The 15,307-nt window shown below is 42.6% G+C and overlaps 1 protein-coding gene across 3 annotated transcripts in view; it reads left to right on the forward strand.

The window, feature by feature from the left end:
* ppp2r2ba (protein phosphatase 2, regulatory subunit B, beta a) overlaps positions 1-15,307 on the forward strand; it is a 33,239-nt gene that overhangs the window by 6,500 nt on the left and 11,432 nt on the right. Inside the window, exon 2 of one of the 3 annotated variants that reach the window (XM_029846926.1) lies at positions 10,579-10,896. The exons of 1 other annotated variant lie outside the window; for it this stretch is intronic. In XM_029846926.1, the coding sequence (XP_029702786.1) occupies positions 10,827-10,896 (70 nt within the window). In that variant the 5' untranslated portion in view covers positions 10,579-10,826. Of the gene's footprint in view, positions 1-10,200; positions 10,897-15,307 lie in introns of those variants that run through there. One more of the 3 variants, XM_003970503.3, reaches the window with a different exon arrangement.

Here is a 15,307-nt window from a genome sequence, read left to right on the forward strand (position 1 = left end):
TGACCTAGCAACCCCAAACGAAAGCTTCTGAATGAAATGGTTTTAAGGGCCATGACCCAGCGCACCTAAACTAATCCAACCGTCTTTCCTGTGTCCTTCACTTCACCCCAAACTGGCATTGTGTCGTGTTTTTATAGACACATCAGTAAAATGGTGTCTGTTAATGAAGTAGCTCAGGAGGGAAGAAGCTTTACGTTGATTCAGAAGGATGTAGCTGCTGGAACGTTTTCCACTGCTCCCATCTGGACTGTTTAAAAGTGTTTGCTGGGGTGGTCTTGTGGTAGTGGCTGATGGATGGTGTGATGTTGTTGGGAAGAGGAATAAATGAGAGGATGAAGGTGCAAATTGAGTTGAAAAAAGGAGTTGTTTTTTTTTTAAACCGAGTGCTTGGCTGGTGCACACAGCTCTGCCTGTTTTCATATCAAACAGCCTTGTCTGGCGCTTGACCAGCCTCAAAGAGACCAGTGAACCCAGTAGCTCGCTCACTTTATTTCCCTTCTTGACGTTTTGGCTCACCATCGACTTCCTCTTCTTCATCTCCCATTCACCACTTTGTTCTGTTCTCGTACCTTCACTTTCTCTGTCTCCACCCCCTATTTGGACCCTTTTATCTCGTGTTCCGGTAGCAGGAACGGGTCTGGGTTCAATCTAAGGCCTCCAGGTTTCCATAGCAACGTTTTGTTTCCTGACGTCATTAGTATTGATGTCGTGTCGTAAGGCCGAGCTGTCCTGGCACAAGGCGTGTTTACTGTTTACCACAAACGTAGACTATTCTGTGTGTGTGTGTGTGTGCGTGCGCGTGTGTGTGACATGGTAACAATAAACGAGTCAGCAGTAGAACATTATAAAACGTGCTCAGTTTTAAGTAACATCAGAGACTGTAAGCATTTTAAATCAGATGAGACTTGCGAACAATTATCATTAACTTTTTGGTAGTTTGAAGGACAAACTAATCACTCTTTAAACATGCATATTGCAGTTAATAAATCAATGTGTGTATGTTTGTTTTTATCCTCGTCATTTCAGTCCGTTTAGCATCATCCACATCAGTTGTCTTAATGGGTTGTGTATTTTATGGTAATTTTAGATTTCATTTTCCCAGTTTTGATACACTCTAGGGTCATTTTATTGTCTGTTAAAAAATGAGATTTCATTGCTCTTTTCATTGCTCCACTCGTTCAGTGGAATCCTTGGCCCACCAATAACCAACACAACCTTTTAAACGTCAATGCCTTTTATCAGGCACTCCTCAACCATTATGTGATCAGCTCATTTTGCTTTTCTGTCCAAATGTAACAGTCCATTCAGTCTCTCCTTTTCTCATTGTAGACAGTCTATTTGTCCAGCTACATCCAATTTATTTAGCCCTACTCTCCCATTATACCTCCATTTAGCCACTCTCGACCAAGTAAAAGCACTTCATTTGTCATCTCTGTCACGCTATAACAAGCCTATTTATCATTTTAGGAATTATCCACAGAGAATTTTAGCTTTAACATCAGCTAATGTGACTGACTAGACACATCATTTCTGGCTATAATCATAGCTTTATTGTATGCATGGGATCGTTGTGAATATTGTAGAATTTGCCTTTTTGTGAAGAACCAAGTCTCACTCCCACTTCCTGTCTCCCTCTGTGCCCCTCTGACTGCTTCATTGGCTTTGAGAGGATAGATGTCACCTCAGAAAACGTCTTTTTGCTTGCTTCTGTGCGCACATTTGTGACCTCATGCATCTGCAGTGACTGCTCAGATCCCAGCTCTGCTCCCAGCAGATTTCCATCTCTCACTATATGCTGAGTGCACAGCTCACCAACAGGCCCTCAGCGGGCAGGTTGTGGCCTCGGCCTTTCCACAGTAATTAGTTCTGCTTGGAATATTTGGTCAGGGGTGGACAGAATATAGATCTCATATCGACACTGTTACATCACATGTAGGATGTGCAATTCCCACCCACAACACCACCATTTTCCTTTCAGGCCCAATTAAACTGGCTTGTAATGTTTTATGTGTGACGCAATTGCTAACCGTTGTCTTTGGGATGCATGGGCAGGATTTCCTGCATTGATGTGAAATGTGAACCAGGCCTATTACTTACATAATCGGTTTATTTTCAGGAACATTTGATTTGAGTCTGACCAAGACCAGGGATCAAATTCTGCTCATAACCACTATCTCATTTTTCCTGTCCTCACAGATTCTTATTACTTCCAAAAAAATATATTTAGCTTGTTTTGTATAGCAATAGTGTGATTTGTGTCATTAATAGTAAGTCATTATGCAGTCATGACAGGATGTAGGCAAAGAGAAAACGTGGGTATTTGAGACAGTTGTTGATTGCTTTCTTGTCTTGATTGTCAGCTGAGGGGTCCTCCTTGAGACCCGGTCCATATGTCCTCCTATTGCCTGTCAACTTTTAAACTACCGTGCATTGTCTGTGGTATGCTGCTCATATTTGACTCATAAAACTTTTTTCCCAGCTGGTTGGAGGTGTATATCCCACATACATACAATTCACCAATGAGAAGGGAAAAAAACACATTTGAAATAACACATTTTCTGTAATGTAATACATCCTTTTGCCAGGTAGTGGCGCTATAAGTTTAGGTGTTAATGCAACACTAAGGAGAGCACTCATTTGTAACTACTTTTATTTATTCCATTTATTAAATATCCATGTGTACATGGCACAAAAAATGAACAAAACATATATTATATATCTTTAACACACAGAATATACAGCTTCTTTCAGATGTGGTCTATAAGATAATATACTATTACATTACTTCTGTTTCTTTCCTATTAATATTCTACTTTAAAGAATAAAAGTGATTTTCACAACCAGACAGCATGATTAACAGACAGATGGACAGACTTCATTTGCCAGCAAGCACAATCCATCTCTCCTATGCAGAAATGGTAAATCCCTCAGGCTAGTTTGCAGCAAAATCCGTCATGCCAGATCAATATTCCCGGCAATAAAGAATAAGGCCCTGTTCAAATGAGAAACTGGCCTGTTGAGCCAATCGACACGCTTCTATGAAAACAAGTGGTGTATATTTATCATGTTATAGCCTGTCTTTAAGTGTGTGTGTGTGTGTGTGTGTGTGTGTGTGTGTGTGTGTGTGTGTGTGTGTGTGTGTGTGTGTGTGTGTGTGTGTGTGTGTCATTGATAGAATGAAATGGATGGTGGACAGCTTGCCACCCTGTGGGTACCACGACCACAGCATCTCCGCGATCCTTGCTGGCAGCTGCTCTTCCAAATGGGATTTTCTTGGAGATTACAGCCTCTAAGTGTGACATGCCTCTTGTGTTTATCTTTATTGTTGACCAAGTGTGTGTGAGGACTGTTTGTTATAAAGCCGCGTCGGCTGTGTGTGAGATAGATTAAGTGTGGTGGGGTCTTGAGCTGAGGTCCAAAGAGAACATGTTCCATTGTCACAAGGGGCTGGTTGGAACATGAGCAAACTCTCACTAGCAGGCTGTACCAAGAAATAGGGTGGGGGGGCTGTTCAGATATGGGGTCGGGCATATGTTGTGCTGCTGCTGCTTGTTTTAATATCCACATTAGCAACAACCAGACTGCTGTGGAGGATTCAGACTAACTTAACTCAGCTACGATCAGTAGCTCTTAGTTCATTAAGACCATGTGCCAACAGAAATGACCACATATGTTATTTTACGTTAAGCATCTGTATTTAAATGGGGGGTTAATGCAGTTGCCGTTGTGACACTCAATCTATCAACATGTTAATGGAAATCCCCATTCGATGAGCATTGTGCTAACTTCCTAAGCACTCCACCATAAATGTGATGGATTTGGATATTTCTTTAATCATCTCATCACATTTGCATTTCAGTTAGTGCTGGAAGCTTTGCCGACAGCCAGTAAGTTACAGTGTAGTAGTGTAGTTTCATTTTTCTGCCTTTGTGTTTGAGGACAGCCTGAAATATGTACATTTAATTCCCCCACTACTTCTGCATCAGTTGTGCCAGCCCATTAAGCCCAGAAAACCAGGTAAGATTGCATGTTTTGAATGCGTTTGAACCAATTTGATATCAAAGTTAGGGTCAGGATTGGGGTTGGTCTTTAGGGTTTTGGGTTGCAGTTCATTTGTACTGGGTGTGGGTGAGTGGAAAGGCTGCATTCCCTCCCCGAGGGGGTCCACATTCAAGGCCAGGCCTTGGCAGGCAGAAGAGGAAGAGCCGCACAGTCCTGTCGCCACATCATCGAACAGCTTTTTCAAAAAATAAAAGAAATAAATAACTTGGGTCGGGTTAACTCTGTGTTTGAACTGATTTGATATCAAAATACTGATTTGGGTGCCATCACTAATGAGTTGTGATGTAAGCAGCAGAGACAATTAGGCCAGTTTGGTGTGGTGCGACTTCCATTCACGCAAGGTGAGCACTCTAATTCGGTGTTCATGAAAGCAAGAATGTTTGCTGCCACTGAACAAATAGCTTTAAACAGATGTCCAAATCAAGATTTTCAGTGTAAATCAATTTTATTTTAATGTTCCATTCTGCAAACAAATCAAAGACACATTTGTCAGACTTTAAAGTCATTTAGAGTAAATTAGAATCAATCAATTTATACATTTATTATAAGCTTTTTGTGACATCATAATTCATAACTTACCCTTTAAGTGAGATTGGCTCAATCATGGGCTGGAAAATATTGCATGCAATAATCATAAAAAGGTAATAAAACCAGGAAGTGATGTTTATTTTTAACTTTTGCTAAATATTTACACTCTATAAATATAATATTTAATCTTCATAATATAAAGTGCAAAACAAGAAATGAATGTCTTAGTTGGTTTTGAATGCAGTCAAGGTTGTAGTCATATCCGAGGGCAGAAGCTACTGAGCCAAATGACACCACGCATTTTATGGACTACAATACCCAGCTGATGAACACTTCATGCGGTGTGATACATTTAAAAAATAAATAACTGTTGGTTTAAAAAGTGAAACTATAAAGTGGATGTTTTATTATGAAGCGGTGACCTATATTTTCAGGGTAAATCTTTAACCCATTTCTTTGCTGGAGATTCTCCTCAGTGAAGAGCCACCCGTGGTCCTGAAAGGAAGGCGCGCATGGCTCCCTGGTCTTGTATGGGCTGGTGGCTTTGTAGTCACTCACTAACCTGCTTAACCCACTTTCCACTTGCTGGTCTTTCATCTGTCCACAGAGAGGAAATTACAGGAGGATAAAGATAGCATACGTAAGCACACAGCATCCATCCAAGCTTTCCATCCAGCAACACAAATAGTTCCACACTTGCTTGCATCGCTTGTATTCTCCCTTCTTTATGCATCACAAATCATTTCACTAATGAATTCCAGAATCAGTCTGAACACGAGCTCCTCCTGTTCGGTCCATTAACCCAACTGGTAGAAAACATGTTGGGACGCGCTTGATCTGGTATTGAGATGAATATGACCAAAATTACAGCAGTTTAAGGTTTTAATTGTGCAATTATGTAGACAGCTGTTGTGCTGCATTGCATTGCCATTTCAATGGCAGTTTCCTAGCAACCAGAGAAGTGCAATGCAATGATTTTCTGTTAAGTGCAAACGTGTACCCCCCCCACCACCCTACCCCACCCCCACCCTCCAAGACACGACTGTATATTGAACAATAAAATCTGTAGCGCGTGTCTATCGTTCCATTCCTCTGTTTCCAGTTGTTGAAAGCAACAGAAACAAGTGTGTGTGTGTGTGTGTGTGTGTGTGTGTGTGTGTGTATGTGTGTGTGTGTGCGTATGTGAGTATGCAAAAATCAAAATTGTAATTGTACATTAAAGCTGATGCATTTTAATTTTGAATGCACCATTCTGTGATAATCATTGCGCACGCGCTGTTGTTTTTAAAAAAAAATAAATTATTTCATTATCTGGGGAGGGATGGAGAGGCTGGGGGAGGGGATGGAGAGCAAGAGAGAAACAGAAAATCAGGCTCCACTGCAAGTCTCAGAGCAATGCAGCATTAGTCTCATCCTGATGTAATTGGAATGACACCAAAGAGTAAAGTCGGCTGATTTAGGAACAGCCTCTAGGCTTGATTTAATGCCCTCTACCAAAACTAGACATCCATCTTTTTTATCTTTTTTTCCATGCCTTTTTCCAAGCGAAAGGATCTCCCCTGTATTCCTCCCCCACCCTCTCATGTATCCATTCACTCAGTGTATTTGTTTTTAATAGTCACTACCGTGAATTATTAACATCCAAAATGTCATCAAGTCCCAACAAATTGTGCGTTTTCTCAATACTTGGTTCTATTTACAGAACAGTTGAACACACTTTAGTCTCCCAGCGGTTACATTTTAAGACTGAATACATTTCTGTGGAGGAGAGGGCAGACCCTGCAGGTGCATCCGTGTCAGGGTGCTGCGCCCCTGCGGTTTGCTGCTGCTCAGTCCCCTGACAGATGGAGTCCTCCAACAATCCTATTACCCTCATGTGTTTAGCTGTTCTTAATACCAGGGTGTGTTGCATGGCTAGTGGAGGACAATAAATGTTTGGAGGGAAAATCTCATGCAAATCTAAAACCAGTGACACGTTCAATTAGCTCAGCCGTTAAACAGGATCTCATCTGTGTCCAGCAAAGATGAAGAGAGTTACTTTAAAAGAAAACCACTTCCAGGGGAGGTTCCAGGTTTTATAAAGTTTATTTTGACTGTTGGAGACTACAGACACAGCAAGTTAAGATGCACTCAGGGGTTGAGTTACAGCTACTAGACTGTCTAACTGCACACCTCTGTCCCTGTTTACATGCTCCAGGAGAGAATCCATTGACAGCCACATGTTTCTCGCAGTAGGAGACGTGTGTTACGGACTAAGGTGTAAATATTGAAGCGTTTCTCCATCCCCATTATGTGGGTATAAGTTTATTCAGTATACTATCACCTTGGTCTGGAATTTCTCTTTTTGCATTAATATGGTGGTGCTTTCTGTATAAATGTGTGAATTGCCTGCTTTTCAGACATTCTTTCTCATTTTAGGCATAAATAATCATTCTGTAATCTGTAATTACCCATATAATTCAAATTTATTAACATATACTTATATTACATCATATATATAACATATGCTTGAAATAATTCTAATATTGTGTGGTAATCATAATTCCTACATTTTTCATTATATTTTTTAAATCGTATATAATTTCTGGAGTTTGTTTCATTAAAACATGGCAAAAATGCACTCATCATTTGTATAAGTGTTTTATATTTGATTTTTTTTAACCTTCTAAAATTCATTTTTACACTCTATTTGGAAGCACCATTAACAACCCGGCTCTCAAATTGATTTTGCATTGACTTCTACTAAACTCATCGGATCGATTAGGAAGATGAAAAAGTCAATACTGTTCTGCATTTATACCAGACATCATGAGGCCAATATATCACCCACTGTAATCTTGAGATATGAAGAAAATATATAAGCATGCTTTAGAGCTGCCGTGTGGTCCAACATCTATCCTCAGGTCTCCATGTGTGGTACTTGGTATGCAGACATCATCTTGACTGCCTATGGCCTCCCTGGGTCAAACAATTACCACACATCAAGGAAAGCAATTGGGCGTGACTAAAATATCATCGCCGTGTGATCGTGTCCCTATGTTTGGGCTTCTACAGCCTAATTTAACCCACTTTGTCCACACGATTGAGGCGAATTGAGGACACGCTCTCCAATTCTGCCGGTCTCCCCCGAGCACTTCCTACACGCCCGACATGCAGGTGGTTGTGCTGCTGACATGCTGTCACTGGTTCGAGCAGAGCCGAGATGGGGAAGTAATGAACAAGAGAACTGAGGTAACCATGGAGAACATGTTGCTAGACAGAGAGACAAATGAGCATTGTGGTGTAGAAGCTCTTCTTCTGAAAATACTGTGAATGTGCATCAACTTGGGTTCACCTGTTAAGTCGTTTGATTGCTGCAATTTAGGAAATCGTATTAGTTTAATTTGGGGTTGATTTTCATATCAATAGGAAATGGAAATGTGGGAAATACACAGGAAATGCAGTAGTGGGGGCAGGAAATGAGAGGTTTTCATCTGCATCTCAAAATGTATAATTTCTAAATTCAAAATTGATTCATATTAGTGGTTCATTAAACTCATCCTTAATTTCCTAAATGAGTAGTTCTTTTTTTGTACTGGTCCCAGTTTTTATAAGTTTAGGTCCTAAAATGAACCATTTCTGACATGAACACGAGCCCCACTCATAAAATGATGCAGCTCATTATTATAACTTTAATGTTTTAAAATTGGGAACAATTAATCAGTCCTGCACAAAGAACAATTTGTGGTTTGTAACAGCCACTAGCATACCACAGGAGCATTTGGCATAGTTAATAAATGAACAATCTCTGCGATTCCTTCTGTTGCAACAAGTAAATATTGCGATGTTACTATTTGTGGGCTCGGTGAGAAGATTGAAGTTAATGACATCCAGAAAGTGCCAAACACATTCTACAAAACATATTTGTACTCAAATGTGGAGATGTGAGTCATCTAATCAGAAATTAGGCGATTAAAATTTGGTTGGGGGACGTACTGGAAAGTATACAAGCTTTTTATTGTCCTGTGTGCCTTCAGCAGTGACAGCATTAATATGTAAAAGGTATACAGTAATGGAGGTGGTGGATGTTATTAGTGATGCAGCACCCTCCACATATTCCTTCATTATACAGTCAAATATCTTTGTGCCTTTGCTTGTCACCCATGTCCCTCAGCTCGAGCTCCCTCTCACCACCTGACAAACCCAGACAAACCCCAACCTCTCATCCATGCTGTTTCCTTCCACTAAATCCATTGTTTTGTTTATTCCATTTCAATTCCATCAAGTCGTTGCTGCTCAGCAGTGGAAGAGGAGCGCCGCGTGTTTCCTTTTGTCCTCTAGACCCTGTTTAAATATTGATAGAGATTGGAAGCCCTGCTGACTGCTCAGTCACATCAGTGGGGGTCAACGATGGCAAAGTTTCCGTGCAGATTTCATTACGGGGGTAGAGAACTGTAAATATGAAAGCATATTTCCCAACACTCCACCAGCTTTCATTATCAATCTGCATGCCTAATAACACTGTAATGTATTCCAATGGAAATGGAGGTGGTATAAGGTGATGGGGTGTAAAATAGCATGTGTAGAAGGCCCCTTTCTTTGCTATGAGCAGCCTGCCACTCACACAGCCAGATTCCCATTAGCAGAGGAGCAGAGGATTGAATGTGCAAATGGTCCTGTGGATTAGAGCTAATGCATTTACGAGAGGGGGCTCTACACAATCTCTTTATTTGTGTGTGCATATGTGTGTGTGTGTGCAGAGGCTTTTTTGAGATGGACACCGGTCCCTCTGTGGAGTCTGAGAGATTTAAGGTAAAGTGAGTTGATAAGGGCAGGGATGTGCTGCCGGTACAAAGACTGAACCAGAGGAAGGCTTGTGCGGTTTCATTAAACTCAGGGTGGAAATGAGATCCTTTCAGGGAGAGAGGCACAGACGGCAGTCCTACTAATCTAATTAATCAGCGTCTGGGCTTTTTTCTCTTCTTCTGCATAGTAGTTTTTCAGTCAGCTCTCTCTCTCTCGCTCTTTCTGACCCTCCTTAATTTGAAGTGTCCAATGTGAACTTTGCATAGTATAAATGTAAACAAATGCACTTTATATAATGTGTCTCAAGCAGTAGGGGTAGCTACAAACGTGTTGAACCAGGCTGTTTAATATCTCTGCAGAAGTGTGTACTGTTGCTTATATATCTATATATATTAAAGTTATCCCGTTTGTTTTTTGCTGTATTTTCATAGATACGTTTGGTCTGGCAGTTGACATCTTGTAACGTAAGATTCAGGATCTAAAGGCTTAACTGACAACCTGCTAACAAGCCATAAGGCAGCTGTCGACTTTACACCTCGGCGGTGGTCACCATGCTGTGAGCGGACAGGATCCAAACTTCTCTGGTGATGGGGTTGTGTGTGAGCTGCATTAGCAGTTCGTGGCTATTTAAAGCGCCAGCAGCCTGGCAGCATGGGAGGGGCAGAGCAGCAGCAGCAGCAGCAGCAGCGATGGCTCAGTGGGTGTCTATACAGTACGTGCTGCTCTGCGCTATCCGGAGTGAGTCAGCTCCGTGGGCTGCCGGTATAACGCAGAATGAATGAGAGGGGGGGAGGGGGGGGGGGGGGTGTTAGAGAGTGAGAGAGCGTGATAGAGAAAGAGAGAGAGAGGGAAGAGAGAATAATAAAGACAGAGACAGACGAAGTGCTCCTGTGGACTTGCGAAACGATTCTGACGCGTAAATATTGGAGTGAACGCACCAAGCGTGTTGACGCATAATCCCACCCGCCCCGCTGGCACTGGGAGGGGAAATCGAGCCTGCCTGCCTGCCTGAACTCAAATCCTCCAGAAGAGATTTACCGAGTGAGCTTCTGCTGCGGGTTCATCCACCTCCAAGAAGACAACGTTTTTTTTAAATTCGTCTCATCCAAAATTACGCGAGCCCTCTTGCTCCCGTCCGAGGGTTTATACACAAGTTTCGACCAGGACCTGCTGCGTTTTTAATTTGGTTTTTAATATCCGCAGTTGAAGTTGGGGCTGTCACTGCACTGCGTTGGTTGGATGTGCCGCGAGTTGTGGACGGGATCTGCGCGTCCATCATCGTTACCGGCAGCGTAATTACCAGAGGTATTGGATCGAGAGCGCGTTGGTTACACCGGAGATTTAGAGCCATGACAGGCCCCCTGCTGGTCCCACAGCCCACCTGCTGACGGTACCGGGCATGATGGGAGCAGACTTGCCGCTTTCAGGATCCCGAACCAGCCGATTCATCAATGGAGGAGGAGAGTGACACCCGGAAAATCAACAACAGCTTCCTTCGCGACCAAAACTATGCAACCGAAGGTATTTGAACCTATGAAGGCAGAAATGAATGGAACGTGGAGGATAGAAATACGAATCATTTAAACAAGAATTACACAGATCTCTGCAGCTATATATCACAATGTGACTCCGCAAAGTTCCTAAAGATGATTTATATTATATTTAATCGAATTTAATCATGAGAAAGACGGACAATAAGTGTTACAGGCTGTTCAAGGCATTTTCTGATCGTTTGTCTTAAATATGGAGCTTAGCGTGTTGGAGACGATGCTGAGGATGATGATGAGGTGGCTTCCCGTCATACCTGCTATTTTAGGATGCTGACCAAGGAGAGTCAGGGTTTTAATCTGTATCAACTGGAAGGGCAGCCGGGGAAATAATGCCTTCTGTGCAGACAGAGTGAACATGCAACATTCCAAAAGTCATTTCAATTGTTGATGGGAAAAAAAAAATCACTCACTTCTCATCCACCCACGTTGAAGCAAGACACCGGGGAGGGCGTAATTCGAAGAGAAAGCATTTTCTTTTTCAGAAATTACAGCCTTATTTTTTTTTTAGAAATAATTTACTGTGAAGTTATGATCAATGACTAACAATATCTTTTCAGTGTAGGCTCATAGCTATAAATGCTGCTCCTCCTGCATGATTTTTTCCCTTCTCATTGCCACGCAACAGTCACTTCATTTTCAGCCCCTTAGCTGTCTGAAGCTTAATAGTTCCCTTATGTTCTACCAATCAGCTCCACCTGTCTCCCACAAGCTGCTCAAATGGTTGCTCAACATAAAACACTGATCTGCAGGTAAAGGGCCATCGTTAATCTAATTAGCACTGGGTCCCCATTTAGCAGTAATGTAGATTGGTTATGGACATTAACTGCTGTGCTGATATGACTATGATAATAAAACCATTTAGGGGACCGGGGGCGTCTCATTGCAGCAGATGGATCCGATTAAGTCCAAATAACATGCAGTGAACGTCCCCTTGAAAGTTCTCTCTAGGTTAAATGTTCTTTTCACACAAATCTGAAATTTAGTAAAATAAATGGATTTCTTATTTCTTTTGAAACCAGCTGTATTTCAGTGGTGTACTTGCTTCGCGCCATGTACTGGAAAATCACATTTCTGTTCAAAAATCAAAATGTATTGTTTCCCCTATTATTACATTACGCCAATTCTTACATAAAGGGGTGAATGGACCGGGCTGATATTGAAGGCACACATTGGTGAAGGGTATGTGTGGCTGCAGGGTGGATCAGTCACCCCTGCCTTTTTTCATTTGCCATCAGCACTGATGCAAAGAGAATCGAAGCGGAGTCTCCGTGCTTTCTTGAAACGTGGCAGCGCATCACGCTTTTCTCTGCTCTCGTGGTTTTCGATGATTTGCTGTCACCGCCGAAGCTAGTGGTTCGGGGAAAGCGGGGTGGGGGGTGGGCGTGGGTGTGATGGATATCTTTGTTTGATGTGGCCGCTGAGATGAAAAAACAGTAGGGGAGCTTCTTCATCCAGCGTCTCTCTGTGTCAAATCTGCACTTTGTTGCTTTCATTTGATCAGCAGCAAACGCATGTGAAGTTGCACGTGCATGAAATCTGTCCCTTGAAATCGTGGTCACTGGCCCATCTGCGCTTTGCAAACAAGCAGCAAGTACTTTTGTTATTTTTTTACTGCTATAATTTATGACGTGGTCGTCACACCTCATATATAATGAATGAGTGTGTCTGTGCCCATACACTCTCTTGTCTATTTTAAGTGGTGTGAAGCCCGTCTGCCATCAAAGATCAGATGGGTCGCTGTCTGCGTGTTAGTCCTCATAAATTCAGCAGAGTACACATGTGTCATCAGGACCTGGCAATTTAGCTCACACACACACACATGCAGAGGCAATCGCACCTTTAAACACGTTGTCCATGGTAGGGATTCCCCCTCAAGCCATGCTTGCTCATACCAGCAGGGCAGTTTAATGATGTCACATTTTAATGATGTCACTGCCTCTGACCTTTGGCTTGCACCAATCCCATGCCTCAGTGGGTGTGCGGGTGGTTATATCGACTGCAGCGGCGTGAATGCATGCATGGTCAGACTGGCTGTAATACTGTGTTGGTCAGCTGTGGTCATAAGTGAAATTAAAATCCTCAGGTTTACTGAGACATCACACACATTCTCAGTTGCATTAGGCCTCTTCCTGCTCTGACAATTTGCTAAAGGTGATAAAACAGATGCAACTTACTACCGGCGCGTATGTTAGTTCAGTCGGTGCACTATTCAGTTAATTTATTAATCTATACCTTGGATGTTTCTATAACAGATGGAATTGCTAAATTGCTGAACACCGCTTTGGGTGTAAAAATGTAAATAGCTTCCTAGCTGCCAGGCAGGAGCAAACCTGATGTCTGCTTTGGTATTGATTTTTGGTCCTTTACAATTTAGCCACTGGAACAATGGCCTAAAGATCTATTGGTAGGACATGTAATCCCTTCCTCCTGCACTCCCCCCTCTCATTTCCTTTCGCTCTCTCTGTTTTGCTGCTTGTACCACTGTCTGATGCAGTCGTGGGCTTGTGTGTGATGTGACCCCTCCAGCCCTGCTGAATACTGATGCAGTGTGCCATCACAGCCTTTATTACAGCGGCCGGTTGCCTCTGCCAAGGCAAACGCCCCGGGGCCACACTTTAGGACCTCGGCATAAAAAGACTTAGCCCACCATACCCCCAGGTCCCATCCATTATTCACTATGAAACACTCAAAAAAGGCAACGCTCCGCCTTGGCACAGAAAGATAGTGTCTGTGTATAGCGGGTGCTGGTGTGGGGGTGCAGCAGGCTATGAAGTTGGGGCGAGTAACACTCCTTCAGCGTCTGCTTTCATCTCCTGATTAGCTTCTTATTAAGTCTGGAGCGCCATGAAAATTTAATGAGAATTTATTAAAGATTACTTGCGGTGTTGCCTCGTTATCATGGTTATAAAAATATCCAATTTCTTAGCTGACTTCCTGGTCAGTAGCTGCTGCTGTGATAGATTTATGTTAGTGCTCGACTAGCCTGCAGGCTGAGCAGTGGTTGACCTTTCAGGACTCTGTAATGGGACACATTTGTAAGTTTTGATAGCTAATTCTTGTGTTCCATCGGAGAGGTGGTGCTAATGTTTCGGTAATAAGGTTGCCGTGGGTACAGAATTTCAGCCTGTATCGACACCGTGCCGACTTTGATTCGCACCTTCTTGAAAACAGGGAGATGAAAGAGACTGCACAGACAGACAACCAGAGAGGAGAGAGAACAGCTTTTGTTTTGGCGGAGGATTTTAATTCTATGCACCCCCACTCGCCCACCATCCCCCTCCTCCGTTTTCAGTTTCTAAGAGAATAAATAACCAGCATTTGAAATGATCCCCCTGTGCATGCAGGAAGCGCTGATTGGAGGTCTTTGCCAGATCCCTTCTTGTTCCGTCCCGTCCGGCCTTGTGTCTGTACGTAGATTTGTGCCACGCCGAAGTGTTAATGAAGTGTGAGAAGTGGTGCGGGAGTGTGTCTCGTCCATTTTGACCTCAGGGTACAGAAAAGCCAGCACGTACATTATGTGCAAAGAAAAAAAGAGTCTACACAGAATATTCACACATTCTGTATCATCCTCAAGGGGCTGATTCTGGAGAAACCAGGTTAATTAGCCTGTTCACTCCAGATCTTACAAAGAGTCATGCTCTTTGGATGAAGAGAGATGCTTTGTGCTCTGCTGCTTTGTGTGTAGCTAATAAAGCCTAATAAACCCTTAATCATATGGCTGGCAAGCAGTAGGTAGAAGGGTTTATTCAAAAAATGTGATTCATCTCCATTGTTGGTGGCGGTGAAACAAAGACATTATCAGATGCTTATTCAGCACTGCGATGATGAATTGAAAGTCAGCTGAATGAAAGTAATTAAAGGTTGATGCACATCAACTCTTATGGATGGAAAAAGAGCGGTGAGCGATTTTAGGATCAGACTTGTATTATCTTACTATAGCCTGAGCCTTTGACGCAGGCAGCTCAGGGAGCAGTAATCCTCTCCTCTCTGTATCTAACAAAGCATCTACACGAAACTGCGTTGCCAACAACCTCCAATCTACCCGGAATTACTGCACAACACTTATGCAACTGGCTTTCTCCACTGCCACCCAATTTTGCCTTGACTTACACAACCCTACCTAGCACCAGGATCTAGCTTGGATTTTTAACACTGGAAATGTTAAATCAGGAGAGCTTAGCCGGGGCGCTACTTTTTTTTGGGCCATTTCTTCTTATGAGACTCGTTGCACTCATTTTTATTGACCTACTTTTGAGAAACAAACAGCTCTTCCTTAGACTTTTCACCCCTTTTGTTTTAGCAGTTGGCGCTGTGAGGTGTGATAGATGCTACGTGTGTGAGCCTCTATAAATACATTCAATATCCCTACTCCCCCACCCCAA

This window comes from Takifugu rubripes, chromosome 14, assembly GCF_901000725.2.
Source record: "Takifugu rubripes chromosome 14, fTakRub1.2, whole genome shotgun sequence".
Classification (NCBI taxonomy): Eukaryota; Metazoa; Chordata; class Actinopteri; order Tetraodontiformes; family Tetraodontidae; genus Takifugu; species Takifugu rubripes.